General features: G+C 38.9%; 1 protein-coding gene across 1 annotated transcript in view; it reads left to right on the forward strand.

Moving 5' to 3' along the window:
* Positions 1-26533, forward strand: part of pdgfrb (platelet-derived growth factor receptor, beta polypeptide) — a 61466-nt gene that overhangs the window by 25811 nt on the left and 9122 nt on the right. The window contains exons 2-16 of the mRNA XM_062990422.1: positions 216-291; positions 3505-3789; positions 4366-4623; positions 6845-6975; positions 8418-8577; positions 10995-11175; positions 11279-11394; positions 14323-14446; positions 18221-18438; positions 20330-20424; positions 21208-21340; positions 21482-21586; positions 22614-22724; positions 22825-22987; positions 23926-24092. Of these exons, the coding sequence (XP_062846492.1) occupies positions 243-291; positions 3505-3789; positions 4366-4623; positions 6845-6975; positions 8418-8577; positions 10995-11175; positions 11279-11394; positions 14323-14446; positions 18221-18438; positions 20330-20424; positions 21208-21340; positions 21482-21586; positions 22614-22724; positions 22825-22987; positions 23926-24092 (2296 nt within the window). The 5' untranslated portion in view covers positions 216-242. The remainder of the gene's footprint in view (positions 1-215; positions 292-3504; positions 3790-4365; positions 4624-6844; positions 6976-8417; positions 8578-10994; positions 11176-11278; positions 11395-14322; positions 14447-18220; positions 18439-20329; positions 20425-21207; positions 21341-21481; positions 21587-22613; positions 22725-22824; positions 22988-23925; positions 24093-26533) is intronic.

Consider the following 26533-nt stretch of genomic DNA (forward strand, 5'->3'; position numbering starts at 1 on the left):
TTCTCTCAGGTTCTCTGTGAGATTAATCACTGCTTGGATCAGAATGAACCATTTTAGGAATCTAATCATAAAAACGAAGTAGATGAAAACCACTGACATGCTGATTCATGTAAAATAAACAGCTTGGTTTAGTTAGGATGGCATTTTTTAAATCACTGTGAATATTGTTGTGCTTTGTGTCTGTGTATGCTAAATAGTTTTTATTTTGTCTGCAGAAAAAAAGACACAGCCAATCAACCACCATGAAGGAAAAACATGTCAACCGTTTCCAACTGACCCTCTTCATAAAAGGTAACAGACTAAACATAGATGGAAATAGCATGACTTATAAATGCAATACTTGTTTTTAAAGAGGGACATACAAAGGATAGATTAAAAACAGATACACCACATGATAAAAGAGCTTTACTTTGAAGTGATTTAATTACGATTACATGATTACAAACATAGTTGTTAGTAAGTTAATCTTAATAAGCAAGAAAAACTGCCACAAAGCTCACTAATGCCCCTTTTCCACTGTATGGTATCCTATGGTACAGTACATTTTCAATTCCATGATTCCACACTTAATGGTTGTTCTCACTGGCAAATGTCCCATACTGTACCTAAGTACCTATACTAAATTTGGTTACTCTTCTTATCCAGGGACCAAGCATAACATTAAACAATACAGACTGTTGATTGGTCAAACAGAACTGCCAATGGAATTAGACGATACACTGATCAGCCATAACATAAAACCACCTCCTTGTTTCTAACATTGTCCAGTTTATCGGCTTCACTTACCATATAGAAGTACTTTGTAGTTCTACAATTACTGACTGTAGTCCATCTGTTTCTCTGCATGCTTTGTTAGCCCCCTTTCTTGCTGTTCTTCAATGGTCAGGACTCTCCCAGGACCACTACAATATGTATTATTTGGGTGGTGGGTCATTCTCAGCACTGCAGTGACACTGACATGGTGGTGGTGTGTTAGTGTGTGTTGTGCTGGTTTGAGTGAATAAGACACAGCAGCGCTGATGGAGTTTTTAAACACCTCATTGTCACTGCTGGACTGAGAATAGTCCACCAGCCAAAAATATATCCAGCCAACAGCGCCCCGTGGGCAGCATCCTGTGACCACTGATGAAGGTCTAGAAGATGACCAACTCAAACAATAGATGAGTGATCGTCTCTGACTTTACATCTACAAGGTGGACCAACTAGGTAGGAGTGTCTAATAGAGTGGACAGTAAGTGGACATGGTATTTAAAAATTCTAGCAGTGCTGCTGTGTCTGATACACTTATACTAGCACAACACACACTAACACACCACCACCATGTCATTGTCACTGCAGTGCTGAGAATCATCCACCACCTAAATAATACCTCTGTGGTGGTCAAAAACAGGGTGAAAGCAGACTAAAAAAGTATGTAAAGGAAACAGATGGACTACAGTCAGTAATTTTAGAACTACAAAGTGCTCCTATATGGATTTGGATGTGTATTTTATTGTTCTGTAGAGTACTGTAAGTAAATGAATGAGCACAAACTTAACAAAAACATCATATTATGATCTTCCTGAAGTTAAAATTCATGGCAAGGCTGCCATCCATGAACCCTTATTTAAGTTAAAAGCCACCATAACTTCTAGTATAAGGTCTAGTAAATCAAAACCTCTACCAGTGCAAATTGTAAGATAATCTAATTAATTTTTTTTTTTTTTTTTTACAAATTCTTTTTTGTATTTACCCCTTCTTTCTTAATTAGGTTATTAACTGTTCCCTATTAAAATTCCACTTCCTTCCTCTCTCTTTGCACCACCCCCACACTGGCCGAGAAGGTGCCGCATTCTAGTTCTCGCCCCCTCTGACATCTGTGAAGTTATCTGGCAACTTCTTCACACCAGCCAGCTTCATATCATTCTCACAGAGGGACACATCATATACGGAGAGTCTTGCTATGCCCTATGTGTTCCCCCATCACAACCAGACACACAGGAGTTGCTATTGCAATGGCAATAAGGACAACCCTGTCCCACCTTGCCTTTCTCAGACAAGGCCAGCTGTGTCTGTTAAGTGCCTGACCAGGCTGTCTGCACTGCTAAGACTAAGAAATAATCTGGTGCAATCGTTACTTTGCATGGTCTTTTCTTATTTAATTCACACATTTCAGTCCTTTTAAGAACTTCAAATTTGTGTACATATATGGCTGCATCATATGTCCCAAAATGTTGTTTAACACTATTCTATATCACCTTTCCTTTAAACAACATTCTAATCATTTGACAACTGTTTTCCATTTTCCATTGTTGCTTAATATAACGCTTTAGTTGCTACCGTTCAGGGTCTCTGTATCTCGCTGTATATTGCTCTTTATAATGTGCCATATATTTTACATTGGAGACAGCTCTGCAGCTCTGGACTGCAGGCATGCCAGTCCAGCACCTGGACTTTTAATATCATGCCACACTGTTGTAACAAATGCAATATCTTGTTTGGTATTGTCTTGCTGGAACAAGCATAAATGTCCTTGAATAAGATTTCTAGATTGCAGCATATGTTAGTCTGACATTAACTGACACTAACACACACACATACCATGACTACAAAATTTACAAGATAAACAATCAAGATGGTTTCTTTTCTCTTTGACCAGGAGAACACAATATCTATTATTTCCAAAAACAATTTAAAAGATGGACTTGTTATACCACAGCCCACATTTCACTTTGCATCAGTCCATCTCAGATGAGCCGAAGCCAGGCAGAAAAGTCAGCATTTTTTTCTAGATGTTGTTAATACATGGCTTCTGTTTCTCCTCTTTCCCCCCACTGTAGTAATTACAGTAGGCATCCCCTAGACATTTGTGCAGTTGTTAAATGCATCTTTTTTTACACCATTCAGCAGATTATTTTATTCAATTTACAAGTATAACCTAATAGAATGCAAGCAATGCAAGGGCTACGGACTTTGCTCAGGGCACCAACAGTGTTGCACCAACCTTGCAACAACAGTCCAGTAACTACTGAGCTACAACTGCCCACTGCTTTTTGTACACTGCCCCTTATTTTGCACCAGCCAGCAGTGGATTCTCACAGAGAGCTGTACTGCTGTCATGGAGTTAATCTATGCAAATCCCCCACCACTTGTGTCAGCACCTCAATAAAATGCAGCAGTTGTATTTTGAAGTGACAATGAGGAGAAACATTATTTGACCTGCCCTTCTTTAGACACTGCAATTTGTGTCTGTTGGACACTTGGGAGAAGTAAAATCTTAACTTGCATTTGTAGATGCAGCAAACAACTGATCATTTTGGTAACATTCTAGGTTTAACATCTGTGTTTTGTAATGCTTGTTATTAAATATTTGTAAAAGATGCTTCACAAATCAGTACTTTTTGTTTTAAATTGCATTTTACTTACTGTCCCAATTTCTTTTGGAAGTGGTTTAATGGTTACAGTAACATGTACAAGAATATCTTTCTGATTTGATGATTTTCTTGTGTACTGTGTTGTGTGAAGCCCTCTCCTTACTGCTGTGTTCGACTGCTTCTGGTCTGGAACTGAACCCCAATCTGAAAGAGAACATCCTGACTGCTAACTCCTCCCTCTCCATCACATGTTCTGGCTGGTCACCTGTCACCTGGCGCTATAAGCGTGACGAGAAGGTACCGGCATTCAGGACAGAAAACCGTACCCTCTCTAGTGTTCTTCACTTGGAAAATGTGACATGGCGACATACAGGAGTGTATGTATGTTCTGAGTTTGCCACTGAGGAGAGTAGGGAGGTGGCCATCTATGTACCTGGTAAGAAACATGACTCAAAATAATGCAAAACAAGATATAAAAATAAAAAATATATAAGAACATATAACTGAAGGGTTAAGATGCAGTTTATAGACTTGTGTGCAATTGTGCACTGTGTTAATAACATGTGTTATTAACAGTACCATGTGTAAAGGTGCATATCAAATAGTAATAGTTAGTACTCACCAGATGTCATAGCTTTCATGTCCACTGGCTTTATTAAGTCATCAGGACATATAATGACTTGGCCTTTACCAAAGCCACTTATGGTCTTTATGTCTGACCATATTTGCTGCATTCAACACGTACATTAAGTAACTACTATCATACCAGCATTTAATATGACCATGACACCATTTTTCCATTTTACATTTTTGAGGGGTGGCCAAAACATGAAGTTTTGGTTCATCTGTGCATGATATAAATTAGGTCATTGCACCTATTATCATGTTTATGGGATTTGATGGATACTTCTCTGATACACCACACACATTTCTGCAAAACATCATTCAGCAAGCAACAAAATAACTGCCATTAAACCCATATAATTAATACCACTGTGGTCCTTCCTTTTAGACCCTGAGGCATGGTTTCTGGAAAATGAGTACAATATAGTCACCAGAACAAAAAATGAAGCAACAATCCCCTGCCTGGTGACAGATCCACACATAAACGTGTCCCTTTATGAAAAATACTCAGACACCCCAGTGGCAGGCAAGTATGTACCCACTGTGGGTTTTACTGCAATACTTGGTGATGAAACCTACCGATGCATAGGAGAAAGGAATGGAGAGGAAAAGTGGTCCGGCCTTTTCCACGTCTTCAGCATCATCGGTGAGTGTCTAAGTCAGGATGGAATACATTAATGAGTACAGTATGGTACATGTTGCTATCCTCAGCATGTATAAGTCATAAAACAATCTGCATACTGTTTGATGGTGTTAAATTCATGTTTTACAGAACTGTTACAATTAATATTTAACTAAAGATTAAATAAAGATTATATTAACGGATGCCTATAAGCTTACCTATAAGCTTACCTATGACAATGTACTATGGCTTTATCAGAAATTAGGCTTTAAATATTATAACTTCACAATTGCAACTTACAGAACGTAATATTATACTTAATATTATAACTTGACAATGTTTATCCCAGTTAAATTATTAGTTGATTACAAAGACTGGTTTAATTACTTTGAAGAAATCACAATTTACCTGACAATATGGGTGACAGTTGACTCGATGGCGAACAGTTTGAAACACCTTTGGTCACTGTCTGTGAGGTGTTCCTCTTGTCTTCCCCTTGTCTACATGGGTTTTCTAGGTAATCCTAGGTAATAAACATACCAAAGATACATTGCTTAATCTAAATTGCACACAAGTGTAAGTGAAATGGTGAATAGCCTGACCTACCGCGATGCTGTCTTTTTTCAAGTGACCCACATTTTGTTCATGTGGCGTTCACATGCAAGTTTATTTAATTTATATTATTTTTCTCTGCAACCCATTTTTTGACTCACGACCCACCTAAGGGGTTCCGATAACTGTCTAAACGAAACTATTTTTAAATAATCTTAACCAACAAACAAAAGTTTTAGATGATGACAAAATCACTGGAAAATCCAGAGCTTTTAATATATATTTCACATTTTTCACTACTATTAAATATATTAATGAATATTTAATAATGTAAAGCATGCCTCTGATACTGAAATCCTATTTGTTTGTGACCTATGCAAATAGCAATTAGCCTGCTAGTTATCTTACTTTCCATTTGTTAAATGCAGGCTAAGATAGATATCAAGTTCCTTATCAAATGTATAAAAAATACAGTTAATATGTTACATTTAAAATTGATGTTAAGAATTTATTGATGTATTGAGACTACAAAGTATATGAACATGTGTGATGAAATGCTAAGTATGCAAGCTAGTAATCTGGGTTCAATTAAATAGCATACAGTCTAGTGTTAAGAGTCACTGTAGGCGCTACTTGACACCATGGGTGTGTTCGAAAACCTAGGGAGCTGCCTTGCTATCTTACTGTCTACATAGGCAGCTGCCTAAGTAGAGAGGATTCTAATAAGTAACTGACTCATAAGGCAGGTTATTCAAACGCACTACTTAGACAGTGATTCCATCGGGTTTCGCTTACTAAGCTAACACAGTTAGCATCATGCCATTCAAACCAATGGGATGAGGTGGCACATTGTGCTAGCATGTCAAATAACACCTCCCTCCGTGTATCAAAAATGGTTAAACTGTTCCTGACAAGCACAAACTTGCAAATAATTACACTTGTACACGTTTATACAATATTCAAAATACATACAAAATTTTATAATAATTTATTTACATTTGAAAATAATATTTTTCTGTGAGAAACGTGCCGCAATGAACACTGGGATTTCCTCCACCTCTAAGGCAGCATCGGATGCTCACTCGTTCTTGAGTCATAATAACATTATTGACATTTTACCTTAGTAGACAGCATATTAAGGCATCTAGGATTTCGAACAGCCTCCTTCTTGGGAGCGTGCACAGAAGAGCGCATAGAGAGCTCACTAGGTTTTCGAACACACCCCATGAGTGAGTTGTAGATCAGCTCCACGTACAATGTAGTTTGGATTAAGTCACAGCTAGTATGTTGGATATTGTAATTTATCTTTATAGCACTTGGGTTGCTTTGCTATTATGGGATGACAGTGGGATTCTCATTATCATAAACATTTATAGGTTTTTGTTTTTAATGAGAGTAATGATCTAAGTTCTAGAGTTGGATTTTTACCAGACTTAAACTAATAAACTAGACTTAAACTAGTAAACTAGTTTATTTAGCCTGTAGGAGATTCAGTAAAGCATTCAGTTTTTTCACACGTAGCAGGTCTTGAGCACCCGTAGCATGCATACAGCTCCACATGTGTGCAACATCTGACCATTTTTCTTCATCATCATTTATATTAATCGTCCCCTTCCTCCCATAAACAGCTGAGTTGTAGCACACAGCTTTAAAACAATGCTCTCTTTATGTCTCTTTGTGTCTCTTGCCACAGTTCCTGAAGTTTTGGACGCCCACATCAATGCCTCAAAGACGGTGCTAAAACAAGGCGAGCCTCTCAGTGTCAACTGCATGGTCCCTATAGTTCAGCTTGTCTACTTCTCCTGGGATTACCCGAACAAAGAGGTGAGTGGGCTGAAAAATAAACCTTGCCCTCTTATTTTTCCATTCTGTTCCAGCTCCTCATCCCCATCCAGTAAACTCCAACAGCCCAAATTACCTCAAGATGTGCTGCCACACCTAATCCGTGAGATTTTTTTTTTGATGGATAACACATTTATGTTTGTAATCTGTTAAGAATTGAAGTAGAACAGTGGTGTAGAAGAGAATTCTCTACTGAGTGCTGAATTCTGGGCCAGGATTTACAATGCAAGACTACTGGTTCTACAAGCTGGAAACTGTGAGGAGCTTGAACTGTTTAGTATGGTCTTTGATCCTTATCAGAGCACATCAGTAGTGCTCAAGCATTTATCATGTATGATTAAAGCATTATGAAATTCCATACATTAGAACAGAGCATGTATTGTGTGAGTCTTTAAAATAAGATATTAAGTACATGCACTTAGGTGGCACAGTGGTCTATTACACTAACTCATCACTGCTGAGACCCGGGTTCTATCTTAAATGATTGGCTGTCTGAGGGAGGCATGTCCTACATGGGTTTCCTGCCTTGTGCCCAGTGGGACCACACATGCTGTGACTTTTAACAGAGGTTGATGAAAATAAAATGTATAAAATTAACATTGTTCAGTGTGAATTGAGTAGTCTTAATAGGACAATGTATCATAGTGGTAGCTTATTGGTTAAGTTATTGGACCAGTGTTTAGATTTATATTTGGGGTATTTAGCAAATGCTTTTATCCAGCGCTACTTACAGTTATGACTGAATACAGTTTGAGAGTTAAGGGTCTTGTTCAGGGGCCCAACTGTGGGAACTTTGAAGATGGTGGTGTTTGAACCGGTTCGATCCCCAGGTGGGGCTGTCCGGGTCTTTTCTGTGTAGAGTTTGCATGTTTTACCTGTGTCTGCGTGGGTTTCCTCCTTGAGCTCCGGTTTTCTCCCACAGTCCAAAGAAATGCAAGTGAGGTAAATTGGAGATACGAAATTGTCCATGCCTGTGTTTGATGTAACCAACTTACTGATAATCAGTCCAGTATCTTAACTGCTGGGCTACCACTACCACTCAATCTAAATGATCCTCTCAATATAAGGGCTACCCTATAAGTAGGGCAGTTTAGACTAGTGGTTAAGGTACTGGACTAGTACTTGAAACGTCACTGGTTCAAACCCCACCACTACCAGGTTACCACTGTTGGGCCCTTGAGCAAGGCCCTTAACTCTCAATTGCTTAGACAATTTACTGTCATAGTACTGTAAGCAAAATACAGAAAATGTAAATATAAAAAATCTTTATTTTTAAGTTAGGTAATACTTATTAGTAATATGTAAAACAGTAAATAGATGTGAGTGATATTTTATTTCACAGTCTAGGAAATTACGTGCCTAAAATTTAAAAAGTAAATGATTAAAATTGGCATATAAAGTTTGGTGACTTTTTTGTCCCTTAGAATGTGGAGATCCTGACAGATGTATCGGACCAATCGGACATGCGCTCATGCCTGAACGTTTCCAAAACCACACTGGCACACTCTGGACGCTACGTTTGCAATGCAAAAGAGGACATCAACAACCAGGAGACTTCTGTCAGTATCAACATTACTGTCCTGGGTAAGCACCAGATCCCACTAAAGCACACTTCCACACTTTAGTACTTTGTTTACCAGATATTATTGCGCTAAAGTAAAGTCTTGCAGAGCAAATTCTTTCATAACTTGCTGTTAATAAAAACTCTAAGCCATAAAATCATATATTTACTAAATGTCTGGAAATGTTTGAGACTGACTTGAAAAGCTGACCCAAAATCATTAAATCTAAAGTGCATTACAAATTAAATGTATTAATATTACTATTATTAAATCAAATCTACATCAACAGCCTCGTTTAACCTCAGAGTTAAATTAGCCTCTCAGTGTTTGAAAGAATGCTTGTTTTCATCGTATGCCCGACCTCTTGGTTGAGGATTCAGCTGTAGAGCAAATCACGCATGTGAATGTTGACATTCTTAGGAAATGAGGTGTGTTATTTTAGAGCAGTGCACCCCATCACACACACCGTTTAAAACCACAGTAGCTGGCCTGCTACACACTGCAGAGCATTTAATGGTTCCTTTCTGCCCCCCTTACTCCTCGGGCAAAATATACAGAGTTTCTATGAGGGCAAGAAGCGAGGCAGCTGAATTGAAGGCTTTGTAAAAGATTTGGGATGTGTGCAGGTTTATGTACCTTTAATGTGCTTTAGCAGTGTGTTACAGTAGCACACTGTAAGTGATGAACACTGAGGATACTTGTTATGCACGGAACATACGCCTATTTGCAGAAAAACGTGGTCCACTACACTGCATGCTATGTGAAAAGAAGTATGTGAACACCTGACCATGAGCTTGTTGGATATTAATTTCCCAATCTCATAGGCAAGTCCACCTTTGCACAAATAACAATGTCCACTCTTCTAGGAGGACTTTCCACAAGATTGTAAAGTGTGTCTGTGGAAAGTTGTGCCCATTCAGTTAAAAAAGTCTAACTTGAAATATTCCTTTGCCAAAAAAATTAAAAGCATTCCATGTATTATTTAGGGATTCGGGGTTGATCACTGTAAACATTTCCACCCATCTCCCAAAGACTATGCAGAAAATGGATTGCCTTCTTTAAATTGCTTCTAAGTCCTAAGTTGCTTCCTGCCTTGCTCCCAGTGTTTCCAGGTGGCACTGGACCCAACACGAACATTTAAAGACATATCAGCTCCTCAGATACGCCCTTTTCTTTGATATGCTGTTGTCAAAACCAGTATGTTAGTTCCAGCTGTAACTCCAGACAAGAAAACAAGAAATTCGTGTTGAGGGCGATGGTTGTGATGTTTGTGAAGAGGTGGGGCTCAGTGTGTAATGACCATAGAAGGGTGTGGTTTTAAGTCATGCAGATAAATCCCTAGTATTGTATCATCAATTAGGGTGTGGCACAAACCAGGCATAAACCATAAAATAAGTATTTTATAAAAGACAGTTTTTTACACTGATCACTGGAACTGCATGGGATGTTTAGAGTATGTTTACATCCTTATCCAGTGTCTTAAGTTGGTCCCAGACCCAACTCAATCCTGACCGATATAAGACAGTTAGTTAGTCTCAATGCATTATTCAAGTAAGTCACAAAAATCATTGTCTTATTGATGAATAAACTGCTATCAAGCTCCAACATTACTTTATTTTTAATTAAATACATGCAAAACTCTTGTATTTGAAAATGTTATATTTTATTTATTTTTAAATCTTCTCAAAGCTTAACCTAATCATCAATTACAAAACCAGATGCTGTACATTAAATTAATAAGTCTCCCAAATAATAAAAAAATAAAAATAAATAAATAAAATAAAGCAATTAAACTAAGTTTGTTTGTTTATTAGGATTTTAAACACATCAGGTTCATCAGTTCATAAGGTTATATCCAACATAGTTTTGGACAATTTTGTATCTCCAATTCACCTCTCTTGGGGGAGAACATGTAAACCACACAAAAAGAACCCAGATCGCCCCACCTGGGGATCGAACCCAAGACCTTCTTGCTGTGAGGTGACAGTGCTACCCACTGAGCCACAATGCTGCCCAATTAAATTAAGTACTAAACAATATTGGTGGTTTGTCAATTTTAAACATACAAAATGCATTCCCAGAAAAGTAGGAATGTTGTGTAAATTTGCATTGATGACAAGAGTCTATTTTTGCATTTTGTAAATATAATTGCATTTAGAATAGTGATGGGTCGTGACTCATTACTCTATATCAAACTTTTGAGCTTTTGACCAGCCAGTTGCCTACACAGACACACGTTAGGCTTTGTGGCTATAGGGGAGAAGGAAAATAGTCAGTCATGGATGCTTCATAGCTGCAGCAGTAATGAAAGTAAAACACTTCAAAATGGATCCAAACCTTATTTGTCTTAAAAGAACCAAATGTTACATTTAAATTAAACATACATTTTTGTAAATGTTGTATAAAGCTTTAATAGTAGAATGTTGTCTCCCTCTGCAGAGAAAGGTTTTGTAAAGCTAAGCTCATTATTGGGTTCCAACGTATCTGCACTGTCGTATGAGAATGTGGAATTAAAAGTAGAGGTGGAGGCCTACCCCAAACCTGTCATCCGCTGGAGCAAAGACGGAGTCGTCATCACTGGAGACCATAATATCAAAACAAAACAGGAACAGGAGACTAAGTAATCAAATTAATCAATAAATAAAACCAGTAATGAAGTGTTAGAAACACATCTAGGATTAAGCTTGTGGCAGATTATTTGAATGCATCTCTTTCTGCTGAAGGTACATCAGCACAGTAACTCTGGTGAGAATCCGGCTGGAGCAGAAAGGCTTTTACACTGTTCACGTTTCCAATGAGGATGATTCCAAAGAGATGGCTTTTCATGTTGTGGTAAAAGGTGAGAATATTGCCTACCATTTGCTATCTGTCTCATAAGCCTCTTTTATATTCAAAACTTAAGTAAATACACATCTTATCGTTTATATAAGCCAGACTCACTCAGCAGTTTATTAATTTTGCTTAGCAGTGTGTTATTTAAGTAATTCACTGAATTCATTATTAACATTACAATCTTACTCCTGAACTTCTGGCAGCTCTTTCTTTTCTTAATCAATCAAATGTGTAAATAATTCTTCTGTTCTGGATTTGTTTTCTATTTTTCTATTTTTTTTTATGAATTGTGAACCCAGCGTTCTGGTCTGTGTAAATGGACATTCTGAAGATTTTCCATGTTATAAAAGTTTACCCCACAGACCTAATCTGGCCAACTTTAATAGGTGGAAAAATCCATTAAAACACTATCAGAAGAATGAGCATTCGACAGTGGGGGCCTAGTCTAAGATCATTAGTAAAATGCTTCTATGTGGCATTTTACTTGTATTTAGTTTTTTTATTTAAAATATGTAATAGGCATACAAATGTAAGTTACATTTTTAGTATTTAGTATGACCATATGTATAATAGGTGAATATTGGCTGGCAATGTATTGACTAAAGCTTCTGATGAGTAGATCAAATCCACATGTTTAAAGTCACAAGAGCATGTGCTTCCATTGGAAGTTCAGGACTTTTTGGAAAATTGCACCTTTTGTTAAGAAATTGAAATGGTCACTTGCTTTTCAGAAGTGCCAAAAGCCAAGATATATATTTTTAAAAATTTGTGTTAATTTTTCACTCTGGTCACTTATGTTAATTTTATAATTTGTATTAAAACTGTTAAATCTAAGAAAAAAAAGAAAACAAGCATTTTTACCAGTGCTCTCAGCTGTAGGACCTCCGCGGTAGGTCATTTTAGCCTAAGTGTGTTCATGTATTACCAATCTACAATAAGCTTTACAGACATTAACAGTTACATCACTCTACAGAAACATACGCAGATTCAAACAGTTTTTCTTTTTCCTTGTACACACTTTAACCAACACAATTTACCTGGCAGTTGTACTAGATACTAACTGTGACAGAGTGGACGTTTGTTTAAGTTGCTCGACAACGCCACCTAGGGGAATTTCACCCCTAGGACATATAACAGGCACTTAAGGCCCTGAAAGAAAGACACCCAGGTTCGAACACCCTTGGAGACCAGAGACGTACTTCCAACACTTAGTCAATTTTATTAGCAATTTTTCACAAAAAAGTTTCCACACAAGACAAGCCACGTTCTGAGACAAAAACAATTAATATAAAATAAGCAGCGCATCACACTTAATACTTTATGGGTCCATTTACAATTTAAAAACAAGACCAAGGCAGGAAGGAACAGGGCTGAGGGCTTACCACGGCAGCGGAAAATATGGAAGTAAAGGAATCTCCTACACTACACACCACACGTGATCACACCGCACACCTCAATAACACCCAACGTGCTCTAGACTGCAGGGCAAGTGAAAGGGGTTCCACCACCAAAGTCCGTCTGCCTCCCGCTTTGGCCCACAGCCAAAGGGGGGGCGGTAAAGGACACCTCTCTCGCTCTTCTCTCACAATGAGGTAAGCACAAGGTCCCTAGTCTCTTGCAGCCCCCTTACACCACACAAAGGACAAAAATAGAAAATACACATACAATACTCCAATAAAACAAATCACAATAAATGGAAACTAAATCAATAATATAAACAAAAGGTATGTATACAAAACAATAAATCAAAATATGAAACTCAGACAAAACAGAAATACAAAAGCAATAAAATACAACAAAACTGTAACCTCAGACAAACACTAATGCAAAGTCCAACCACACAGCAGCCGCAGGCAAAACAGTAGCTCCGGCAAAACACTAATGCAGGCAAAACAGTAGTTTGGGCAAAACAGTAGTTTAGGCAAAACAGCAGCACTCAGGGAACTGGAACCGAGCCAGCACGATCCGGGCTAAAGGACCTATAAAATACACAACAGCTAAAATAATCAACACACCCGATGACCAATTTAAAAGTAGGTATAGATTGTATACCTACCAGGATATACTGTACGTATACCTTGCTCTTTTTAATTATATTGTTAATTTTTCTAATGTTTCTAAATTCTTACTTTTAAAAACATTCTATATTTTTTGTATAATATATTTTTTAACTATCTTGTAGTTTTTGTAATTACTGTGGCGGAGCAGTCACTAAAGCATTTCACTGCCAGTTGTACTGTGTATGACTATGTATGTGACAAATAAACCTTGATTTGATTGATTTGATTTTGATTTGATTTGAGGATACAGCAATGCAGTTTCCCCCGCAGTGAAAGTCAGAGTACAGACCAGCAGACACAGTAGTGCAATGTGGCCACCATTATCACTTTACTGAAAGCGAAACACGCTAACAGAAACGCAGAGAGAACCCGCAACATAGCACCGGTACTACAAACACAAGCCCATGTGGCTTTTAATCGTTGAGAAGCGATTCACCGGGAGACCTAAAGCCAAATTCGGCCATGCTGAATGCCGCCGGCACAGGAGCCGGACACCCCGGAAGAGGAAACAGGAAGTGCACCAGCAGGTAGCCAACCAATACCCATACTTATAGCATGGGAAAGTACCACCCAGCAATTTAAAGTACCTACCAATCATTCTCAGCTGGAAAGCAATTAAGATGCAATTAATCTAAAACCCCATCCTGCTACATAATGTACTACTTGACCTGCCATTCCACTTCTACACACAGCGCCAACCTGTTAAATTGCCAGTTAACACCCAAGTAAACATGCATTTGTGAAATGGCTATAGATATACGTAGTATCTACTCAACAGGCCACTTCAGGAAACTTTAAATTGCACTAAGAATTTATTTGTTCTATTTTCTGTAAACTACATTTGTAAATCTATATGTTTTTTCGTCCATGTTTAGTTCCTCCTCAGATAACAGAGCTTTCAGATTATCACCTGGCGGGAAAGAAGCATGCCGTCACCTGTGTGGCAGAGGGGGTTCCATCTCCCAATATCCAGTGGTTTAGCTGCGAAAGCATGCACAAGTAAGCACATGCTGGCATTATCTCCATCACGAACGAACCCATTTACTACTTTACATAGATCTAAAACATGTCATGCTAAATAAAAGTAGAAAAACCTTTAAGGCAATCTTATTTTCTCAGTCATTTTTTGAGTGTGGGTCTCCATGCAATATTAAATTACATATAATTCCAGAGAACTGACAGGCCAGTAAGCCCATAAAAACCACAAAGTGAAAACATTCCTTTTTTCCACCTAGATTGGACTTGCTTAAAATATATATAAAAAATATATAATAAAACTGCAACAATATTTGGTGGCAGCAGGCACTAAGGTTTCAGTTTGCACAGTTTCCACAGCACTGAGAGTCTCTATACCCGAACCCCAAGACGTACACTTCTACTGACACAAAAGCACAAGACAAGTCCACTCCAATATGTTGAAAACCATGTAAACAAACCACAGAAGTTTTGAGATTCTGTCCTGCAGAGTGATGGAAATGTTCAAGCTTATGGATCAGCTATTTATATTGTTCTTAATTCAGCGGTGGACTGTGTTAAGTGACAATAATTTCCCAAAATACTCCCAGGGAGGTAATACCACGCCTATGAGGTAATGTCGATCTAGGTTTTACAAACAGTACCACCTGAGGGCTTGATGGTCATGTACATTGAACAGCGGTTTCTGCCCTTGGCCTTTATGCAGCAAAATTTCCCCTGACTCCTTGAATCTTTTTATAATATTAATAAACTGTAGATGGTGAAAGACTTAAACTCTTCGCAATCGTGTGCTGAGAAACATTGTCTGTAAACTGACTGACAATCCTCTAACAAAGTTTGGCATATGAATATAAGACTATGACATGAAACAGTGGTATTTGCTAAGTTGAAAACAAAACAAAACATACGTTGTAACTACACTCTATGTATCATCTAGTATTGCAGTGGTAATATTATGGTCTGATCCTGTCTTACCACCCATGGAACTAGTGCAGAAAGTGGATCGGGAAAGTGGTCCAACATCCAGATGATTAAACTGGACAGTCCAAAAAGACAAAGACCCGGCTTAAGACTCAGGCTTAAACTGAGCTTTTGAAATAACCTTCACAAAGTCTTCACCAAAACCCTGTTAGAAATATGTGGAAAAAGCTAAGACACATATAACAAAAATAATATATTTTTGACCCTGAAGTGTTTTTATTTGCAGAATTTATTGCATAACATATACAGTGGGGCCAAAAAGTATTTAGTCAGCCACTGATTGTGCAGGTTCTCCTACTTGATGAGAGAGGTCTGTAATTTTCATCATAGGTACACTTCAACTATGAGAGACAAAATAAAAAAAAAATCCAGGAAATCACATTGTAGGATTTTTAAATAATTTATTTGTAAATTATGGTGGAAAATAAGTATTTGGTCAATAACAAAAGTTCAACTCAATACTTTGTAACATAACCTTTGTTGGCAATGACAGAGGTCAAACGTTTCCTGTAAGTCTTCACCAGGTTTGCACACACTGTAGCTGGTATTTTGGCCCATTCCTCCATGCAGATCTCCTCTAGAGCAGTGATGTTTTGGGGCTGTCGCTGGGCAACATGGACTCCACAAATTTTCTATGGGGTTGAGGTCTGGAGACTGGCTAGGCCACTCCAGGACCTTGAAATGCTTTTTACGGAGCCACTCCTTCGTTGCCCGAGCGGTGTGTTTGGGATCATTGTCATGCTGGAAGACCCAGCCACGTTCCATCTTCAATGCTCTCACTGATGGAAGGAGGTTTTGGCTTAAAATCTCACGATACATGGCCCCGTTCATTCTTCCCTTAACACGGATCAGTCGTCCTGTCCCCTTTGCAGAAAAACAGCCCCAAAGCATGATGTTTCCACGCCCATGCTTCACAGTAGGTATGGTGTTCTTGGGTTTTTCTTATTCCTCCAAACACGACGAGTTGAGTTTTTACCAAAAAGTTCCATTTTGGTTTCATCTGACCACATGATATTCTCCCAATCCTCTTCTGGATCATCCATATGCTCTCTGGCAAACTTCAGACAGGCCAGGACATGTACCTCCCAAACCACCCCCTTACCTAACCTTTCTAATGTCTTAAATGGTCTTTTTTGTTATAAATACAAGTATATTTTCTCTTAAATCTTAAATTATAGAATAGACATTCCTGTAATAAACAATAATAAACAACAATATACAGTAGTACTGTACATAAAAACCACATTTCAATAAAGTATGTGTGCTGTACTATACACTATAATAAATTTCCTTCTTTTTTTTATAAAATGTATCTACCAGAAACAACAATAACTCTCATATTTCTTTATTTGTTTTTTGTAGGTGTAATTGCACGAAAGAAAGAATACTTTACGATTTCCTTCTTCTCTCTCACTCACTGTCCCCTCTGTCGGATACACAGTGACAGCTACTGGCAGGAGTAATTATACAACAACAAAAAATAATAGATTCTTTCATTTTCTCACCACTACGCTTTCTCTGCACATTCTTTGAGGCCATTTTAATATAGAATTTTACAAAATATAAAGAAAACACCGGAAAAACACCGTCTGCTGGCCGAATGTTTGCTCACTGTATATATATAGAGAGAGAGATGGTCGGAGTCAACTTGTTTGTGACGCCACGTGTTTTGCGAATTTTGGCTCGTAATCCGAAATTTGTTCGTATGTTAAGTTGAGAAAGATCGCTTGTAACCCAAAATGTTCGTATGGTAAACCGTTCGTAACTCAAGGGTCGACTGTACCTACAGATTAAGCCTAGATATTAAGGGGATTCAATATTTTGTATTTTTAGTTTATTATTGAGCGTGCACTGACACCTCCCAGCAAGAAGGTCCTGGGTTCAATCCCCATGCGGGGCGGTCCGGGTCCTTTCTGTTTGGAGTTTCCATGTTCTCCCCATGTCTGCGTGGGTGCAGCTCCTCCGGGAGCTCCAGTTTCCTCCCACAGTCCAAAAACATGCAGTCAGGTTAATTGAAGACACTGAATTGCCCTATAGGTGAATGGGTATGTGTATGTGTGTATGCCCTGCAATGGATTGGCACCCCGCCCAGGGTGTTACTGTGTGCCTTGCGCCCATTGAAAAGCTGGGATAGGCTTCAGCACCAGCCCCGCGACCCTGATTGGATAAGCGGTTAAGAAAGTGAGCGAGTAGTTTATTATTGGATTCAATACTTTTTTTACACCATTATATGTTCTTTCTTTTATTAACATTGCAATCTAGTAAACTGGTACTCTGCATAAAGAGAAGCAGTCACATTTCTTCAGAAAAGACCAATTCTGTAGTTCTTAACCTGCTTGATACAGACACAGTGATGTAATTGTTGCTGTTTTTGCTTGTTGTATACATTTATTTTCAAAACCCTGACATTGCACGTTCCTTCTGCTATGTAATTTGCAGATTTTACCTTTGGGTGTCCCCATTCATTAATAATGACTTTTTCTGTAAAGGCATTAGAACAAATCCATGTGTGTCATGACTGTTATATAATATCTTAGGTGTTGTGTAAACTTACAACATTAAGCCCCTTTAATGTGCATTAAACAGAACAGTAATAGGCCCAGATATAATGGTTCCATTATTGTCAGCCCTGAATATATGTTATGCTGCTGATCACTGCTGGCATTAAGCCAGAAGTACACTTCTGTAAAATACATTTCTATGATTTATTCATAAGTTCTGTTATTCTAATGCACAAGAACTTCAGTGTGGTGAATATGCATGCTTCCGGCCCATGTACGTTTTTCGCCTTAATGTGTTTTCTTTCTCATCCCACAGATGTAGCAATAAGGGCAATAAGAGTGCAGTGTGGAGCCCTCTGGTGCCTGATACAGACAGCATCAGCATTGAGACCAACACCACCTACAACGAAACACGCAAGATCCACCAAGTTGTCAGCCAGGTCACATTCCTCCGTCCTCAGCAATTTAGCCTGCGCTGCCAGGCCAGGAATGAGAGAGGAGCTAGGGCTCGAGATATTAAACTCATTACCAGCAGTGAGTGTTCCAGCTTTCTACCTCCCACACACACAGGGTTTCAATTGTTGTATGCTGTGTTTTTGAAAGCAGTCATCATGTGTGGCTTATTTAATTTGTATGGTTCAAATGAAATGTTTCTTGAAGGTGGGCTTAAGATAAGAGATGGGGGGGTGTAAGTAAACCAGTGCTAATAAGGTTCACACACACCACCACACAAAACCAGATAAGCTTGATCTTAAGCCCTTTATCCTGGTTCCATTACATCTAGTCTCATTAACAGTGAGAAAGTACACTGCTTTAAAGCAGCCCAAGAGAATCCATTGGGGGCAACGACAGACTCAGAACTGTGTACAGTATAAACGTATAACACACTGATGGGGTATACAGTAGAAGGTAATGTTAGTGAGGACCAGCTCTAGTGAACCAGGTTTGATTCAAATCTGTGGTCATATATTTGATTAATGTTGTTGTGATCTGTGGGGTTGGTCATGTTCCTCTCAATTATGCATGGTGTTCTTTGGGTGCTATGGTTTTGTTTTTGTGCAAGGCCCTTAAATGGACTGACATGTCATTTAGGGTGTATTTCAATCTTGGGTACAGTGTTTTCCATTATAGGCTCTGGATATATCATGACACACAACAGGATAAACACTTTATAAATTAATAGAATTAATAGAATCAGTTAACTGAGCAGATAATGTCTTCCAGACTTCAGCTGATCAGACTATTGTTCTTAATGCAACTAAGCCACATGTATACGTACAGTTTTAATGGAAAATATTCTCACACCCACAAACACAAAGAAAATATGTATTTCCACCTCTAATATTTTTTGCAGATGTATTTTATGTTACATGAAGTCTTCATCAGTTGAATGATGCAGCAAACGATGAAAGAAAATGAATCATGTATTTTAGATTAACAGGATATTTTGTGAATGCTGCCGTGGAACAATTATTCAACCCCCAAAATAATATTGCCGATCATAAAACATACTGCTAGTCTGAATGATCTAAATTTGAATTACCCTGTGCCTGCAAGAGCAAATTATTGCTTAACAAAGCCAGTTAAGAGGAACTGACATGTCAATCATCTGTGCCTCCATGCCCCCTCTGCTGGCCATATTTGGCAAGACAGAAAGACATTATTTTGTAACTGAGCCATGCGGCAATCTCCACGAAAGCTGGGCCTGTTATTTTAAATATTTTAACCATTTACCTCAATTTAAGTCTAATGTTAACTAAGTCTAAAGATTCAACTATGGCTACTGGTACATGCAGTTCCTGGAGGTAATAAAAGGAATGGTGTGTCATCTGACATGAACTCCAGGGTAGCAAATGGGGTGTAGTTTAGCGTTTAATTAGAATTAAATTATTAAATCACATGTTCAATTATTACCTCACTTCTTAAACATCAGAACTGGCTGAAAAGCCACCAAGTTATAAAGCTGAATCTTTTTGTGCTTTGTGTTATTTTTCAAAACCCCATATGGCAAGCTCAGATAATAAAAAAAATCCTGAGCCTGCTTTGTTCTCTTTGCTGTAATTCTATTAGCTATGTAGTATAAATAATATGCTCTGGCAACCGTTTGGGGAAGGCTCTTCCCATATTTTAGCATAAATTTGCTCTTGTGTTTAAAGTAAGGTCAATAAAGACATGATTTGGCAAGTTTGTTGTGGAAGAACATTAGACTAAAAGATGAATAGACTTTGGCTAAGTAAATCACAAAAGCCTTGTCTAGCTACAAATAGAATAAAACAACAAGTAAAATATCATTCTCCCAGTATAAACTCATCCCAGTTATTGTATAAGCCATTAAGGCTGAAAGAAGTTTAATATTGAAATTTTTAATAAATTGTATTTAATTGTATTTTCTGATTAATTTAAAAGTGTGCATTTGTTTTTCCAGCTCTATTCTCACAGGTGTCTGTGCTGGCTGCTGTTTTGGCATTGGTTGTCATCGCCATCATTTTCCTTATTATCCTCATTGCTGTGTGGAGAAAGGTCAGTTCTGAAATGTTCTTTTTCATTATTATACATACCTGTAGATATAATGCACTTACATTGTCATTTTATCTGTTAAACTTTTCTTATGCACTTTATTGTTGCAACAATAACCTGAGCAAACATGGAATATTGTTTTAAAGTCATAATTTCATTTATTAAAGAAAAAAATGTCTTGAAAATGTAATTGCAACCTATTAGCTGGTTGTTCCACATTTGGCAGCAACATACACAACCAAACACCTCTGATTCGTTTATAAAGCAGTGGAGCAATGTAGTACTATGTTGAACTACCATGTAGAACTGATTCATCCACATTGGAGGGCGCTAGAGCATAAACTGTCCCCGTGAAGTCTTGCAACAGCATCAAGACTTTATCTTGGTCATTCCAAAAGTTTGACTTGCTGCTGTACATCTGTATGTTGTTCCTTTGGGCAACCCAGTTGCTGTTAAGAATTAAATCATGGATATTCTTCATTAGAAGTTTATGGCAGGTCACCCATGACCTGAGGCAGCAAATCATCCCCACAGCATCACACTACCAACCCATGTTTGCTTGTTGGCATGATCTTAGTACTGTATGTAAAATGCTGTATTTGCTCTACACTAGATGGAACAGATCAGTAACAACTGATCAAACAGCTCTTCGTAAAGGTCCATGTGAGACATGATATTTAAGGGGGTTAACTAAGTTGCTTTTAGGGTACAAATTTATTTAAACTTATATTAACTATTTTTGGCCTAGATTAACAAGTTGGATGTGTATCCCTGTGCTTTTTGCAGAAGCCACGATATGAGATCAGGTGGAAGGTAATAGAATCAGTGAGCCAGGATGGGCATGAATACATCTATGTGGATCCCGTTCACCTTCCCTATGACCTGACATGGGAGATGCCCCGGGACAGCCTTGTTCTTGGTATAAGCTAGATTTCACGATCGTGAATGAATAAATATATGAATTGAATTGATAATTAATAAATTGCACAAAAATCACCTATCAGATGTTGAATATTTTATTGTTTGTGATTGTAATATTAATGTAATTTTTGTGTTTTAGGTCGTACTCTTGGATCAGGAGCATTTGGAAGAGTCGTAGAGGCAACTGCATGTGGATTCACTCATTCCCAGTCTTCTACAAAAGTGGCTGTGAAAATGCTAAAATGTATGTTTCTCCTTAAATACACTATATGTAACGGGTCAATCACCTTTGTCCGACCGTTTAGTCAGGTCCGATCTGTCTAGGCGGACTACATTTTCCAGGAGATGCAACGCTGATTAGCGCTAAGACTCAGCACCTGTAAAGAAGCCTTTTTAATAAACCCTGAACATCCGCTTGGTGCTGAGTCAAACTTAGTCCATGAGGTAGTCGGCCAGTGAGGTTACGCCTTGCTTTTTTATTGTACAGTACTCCTTGTCTCTTGCTGTTTAAGTGCATTATATCTTTATTTACTGCTACCGTGTGTGGTAAGCCATCTTTGCCTAAGTGAATTTTATCATGAATTGACTCATCGATTCAGTGAGCCAACTTCTCGCTCTAGCATGTTTTTTTTACCTTTGTCTTAGTTTAACTCTGGGAGAGAGGCATCTGGGTTTTGGCCACATGTCAGTTGATTGGTGGATTGAGTAGCTGGTTGACCGCAGCCACAGGCTCCACCCAGCTCTCTTTCTCGTACTTCTAGGTAGTTCTCCCCTCGAATGTCTACACTCTCACTTATCTTTTTTCCTGTACTGCTATTGGGTCCTGTCTCCCTCCGCTGTTACACTATATGGCCAAAATGATGTGGTCACCCCTACTAATTATTAAGTTTAGGTGTAAGTATTAAGTTTAGGTGTTTCTGCCTTACCAATTTCAAAATTATACACGTTTGTAAACTCCATAAATTAAATGCATCCAAATTTGTGGTGACAGTTTGGGGAAGGGCTTTTCCTGCTCCAGATTGAAGTTCTAGCATGCCATTGGGTAAAAAAACAAGGTCCACAAAGTCATGGTTGTAATGAGTTTGATGTGGAGTTTCTTGCTTAAAACCCAGACTTCAACCCTACTCAAAACCTTTGGGATGATTTGAAACACCAATTGGGCCACAAAGTCCAACAATGATAATATACACTGTATCTTTCTCTAACAGAGCTGCTTTTACAAGTGCTAATGTATGCTGTTAGTGATTATTAATTGTCTCATTGTCTTTCAGCGACTGCTCGCAGAAGTGAAACTCAGGCCTTGATGTCAGAGCTGAAGATTATGAGTCACTTGGGTCCCCACCTGAACATTGTAAATTTGCTAGGAGCCTGCACAAAACCAGGTGTGGTAAACACTACAGTTTATATGCACATACACCAAAGCATGTAGTAAAGTAAAAAATTTTGTGTGAATTGAAATTATGTTTATCTCTCTATATGAAGGTCCTCTGTACCTGGTGACAGAATATTGTCGTTATGGAGACCTGGTGGATTACCTGCACAGGAACAAGCAGAGCTTTCTGCAGCACTACGCCAACAAGAACCCACTTTTAAACAGCAGTGACAGCCACATCTGTGTCGACTCTGACACACCATCTGGGAAAGGGTAAACATCCCATTGCTCTACATACGTCATACATTTGTAACAGGCCTAGAGTGTGCATTGCTACAGAAAGTGCAAGACTGATCTGAAAGAATGAAAATACCCTGGACTGGGTGCCATTCCATTGCGGGGCATCACACATTAAGCCATTTATGTCCAGTCTAGTACCTTAGACTAGTGGTTAATGTACGGGACTAGTAATTAAAAGGTCGCTGGTTCAAGCCCCACCACTGCCAGGATGCCACTGTTGGACCCTTGAACAAGACCCTTAAGCCTCAATTGCTTAGATAATATATTGTCTAATTACTGTACGTTGCTTTGGATAAAAGCATCTGTTAAACACCGCAAATGTTAATGAATTTACTCACCTACTTACACCTAGGGGCAATTTGGAGTAGCCAGGTCACTTTCTATACATTTAAGGGAGGTGGAACCTGGACAAAAATCCATGCAGGGACAAAACATGCTAAACTGCTTACCGAAAGTGATCAGAGGCAAAGTTTAAACCCAGGTCCCTGGTTCCTATTTGCTATACAGCACATATATCTGCTGTGCCACTGCGCTGTCTTAAATAAATGTAAAATATGCAAATATAAGGAGCACTTTTAAATCTATGGGTGGGGATCCTTTGAAGTACCCTCTGATTGGGCTTTTGCTTGCTACCCCGTTCTTGCAAGTATGGGGTAACATCTCTTGGCACAGTGGTGAAATGCCTCCTCCCTTATAAAGTAGATTAGTTAATAAATTATAAAAAAAAAAAAAAAACAATTGAGAATGTGTACAGATGTCAGGCTAGTACTCTATGTCATGTACTGTCAATGACAACTCAAGTGTACATAACAATATTTTGTACATGGTTCCTAGTAATACAGGAAACAGTGATGATCTTACTCTGTACTCTAATTGACATTGTTTTCCTTCTGGTACGTTCTGTCCTGCAGCTACGTGTCATTTGGCAGCACAAGTGATGGTGGTTATATGGACATGAGAAAGGAAGACAAGACTGAATATGTGGCCATGCAGGAGCTCACAGACACCATTAAATATGCAGATATTCAGCCCTCCCCATATGAGTCACCATATCAGCAGGACATCTACCAAGAACAAGGTACACAAACCACATTAATCCTAATGTGTGGTAAACAGCCAATAAAATCTGGTTTATGGAGCGAGCAAGGGGCAATTACCTAAATATATTTGTTTCTTGAATAAGGAACAAAACGTGCTGTACCCTTTGTTTAATATCATGCAGTCGTTCAGTTTCAGAAAATATGCAAAAGCAGAACATGTAAATGGGGAAATATTTAATACCACTGAGCATTTCAAATGTAACATAAACAAAAAAAACATCTAAAATCTGGTTTATGGAGTGATCAAGGGGCAATTACCTAAATGAAATTTTTTTTAATAAGGAACAAAATGTGCTGTGACCTTTGTGTAAAATCATGTAATGGTCTGAAGTCAGTAGAAGAAAATGTAAATGGGTATATACCACTGAGCATATATGTTTATGATAAACGATCATATCAACAAACGATCGACAAACTCCATTTCTAGAAAAGTTAGGACATTTAATAAAATGTAACATAAACAAGAAATTGTGATTTGTTAATTCTCTTGGATGAGTAAAATGTTTGAAGTTTGTAGAATATTTAAGTTACACCTTTGAAACATCAGTAGGTGAATTTGTAATAGGGGAGGGCATCATAATTGTGTATAGAAAGATCCACCAATGGCTCAGTCTTTGTAAGCAAAGATGGGTTGTGCCGAAATTTTTGAGATTATCAATTAGAAAACATTTCTCAATGCAGGATTGCAAATAATTTAGGTGTTTCACTATTTATCATACCCAATATTGAGAAGAAATTCTGGCATTTTGGAGGTCTCACTACATATAAGCCAAGAGTGGAAACCACTGTCATGATTCTATGATAAAAATAGCTTTGGAAACCTTTGAAAAGCTGTTCTAAACTGCGGTCACTTAACATAGTCCACCACTGTGTCAAAAAATGCAACCTGAAACTCAATTCACCAGTAGTGAAATAATATAGAGAGACTGTTATGCCACCAATGCACAAAAAATGCAGTTAAAGCGACAGAAGCCATTTAAAAAGAAAACTGGCACTGGCGCCCAGGTGGTGCAGCAGGATATTCCGCTTGCACACCAGCGCCGAGATTCTGAACACGCCGGTTTAAATCTCGGCTCTGCTACCACCTAGCGGGTACAATTGGCAGTGCCTGCCTATGTGGGTGGGGTCTTCAAACGCTGTGCAAGGACCCAGAAGGGATCCGCTTATTGCACATTGTAATAATTACACTACACATGGGGAAAAAAGTGGCACATTGTTATGAATAATGAATCATTTAAAGTGTGTGTGTGATCTGTCTGGAGCAGTGCTGGTTGTACAGTCTTACAGCAGCAGGGAGGAAGGACCTGCGATACCGCTCTTTCCCACATTTGGGGTGAAGCAGCCTGTCACTGAAGGAGCTGCCCAGTGCTGCCATAGTCTCATGCATGGGGTGGAAGTCATTCTCCAGCATGGATGCCAGCTTGGCTAACATCCTTCTGTCTCCCACCACCTGCACTGTGTCTAAGGGGCTACCCAGGACAGAGCCGGCCCTCTTGATGAGTTTGTTCAGTCTCTTCCTGTCTGCTGTAGAGATGCTGCTGCCCCAGCATACCACTCCATAAAAGATGGCTGATGCCACCACTGTATCAAAAAAAGTCCTCAGGAGTGCCCCCCGCACTCCAAATGACCTCAGTCTCCTGAGCAGGTAGAGTCTGCTCTGATCTTTTTTATAAAGTGCGTTAGTGTTAACTGACCAGTCCAGTTTGTTGTTGAGGTGAACACCCAGGTACTTATAAGAGTCACTCTCTCAATGTCCATTCCCTGGATGTTCACCGGTGGCAAGGTGGGTCTGCACCTGTGGAAATCCACTACCAGTTCTTTGGTCTTTCCCACGTTTAACTGGAGGTGGTTCTGCAGACACCAGTCCACCAAGTCCTTGATCAGTTCTCTGTACTCACTGTCCTCGTCATTATTTATGAGTCCGACAATCGCTGAGTCGTCAGAGAACTTCTAGAGGTGACAGTCCGGTGAGCTGTATGTGAAGTCAGCCGTGTACAGGGTGAAGAGGAATGGTGCCAAGACCATCCCCTGAGGGGCCCCTGTGCTGCTGACCACCATATCAGACACACAGTCCCGTGCCATCACATACTGTGGTCGGTTGGTGAGGTAGTCCAGTATCCAGTTGGACAGGTGACTGTCCACTCCAACATGATCCAGTTTGTCCTTCAGGAGCCACGGCCGTATGGTGTTAAAAGCACTGGAGAAATCGAAGAAGGTTATTCTCACAGTGCTCCCAGGTTTCTCCAAGTGAGAAAGAGCTCTGTGTAACAGACAGATGATGGCATCATCCACCCCAATGCCAGGCAGGTAAGCAAACTGAAGAGGGTCCATGGATGGGCTCACCAGAGGCCGGAGATGGGTAAGGACCAGCCTCTCCAGTGATTTCATCAAATGTGAAGTCAGTGCCACTGGTCTGTAG

This window comes from Trichomycterus rosablanca, chromosome 1 (assembly GCF_030014385.1).
Source record: "Trichomycterus rosablanca isolate fTriRos1 chromosome 1, fTriRos1.hap1, whole genome shotgun sequence".
Classification (NCBI taxonomy): Eukaryota; Metazoa; Chordata; class Actinopteri; order Siluriformes; family Trichomycteridae; genus Trichomycterus; species Trichomycterus rosablanca.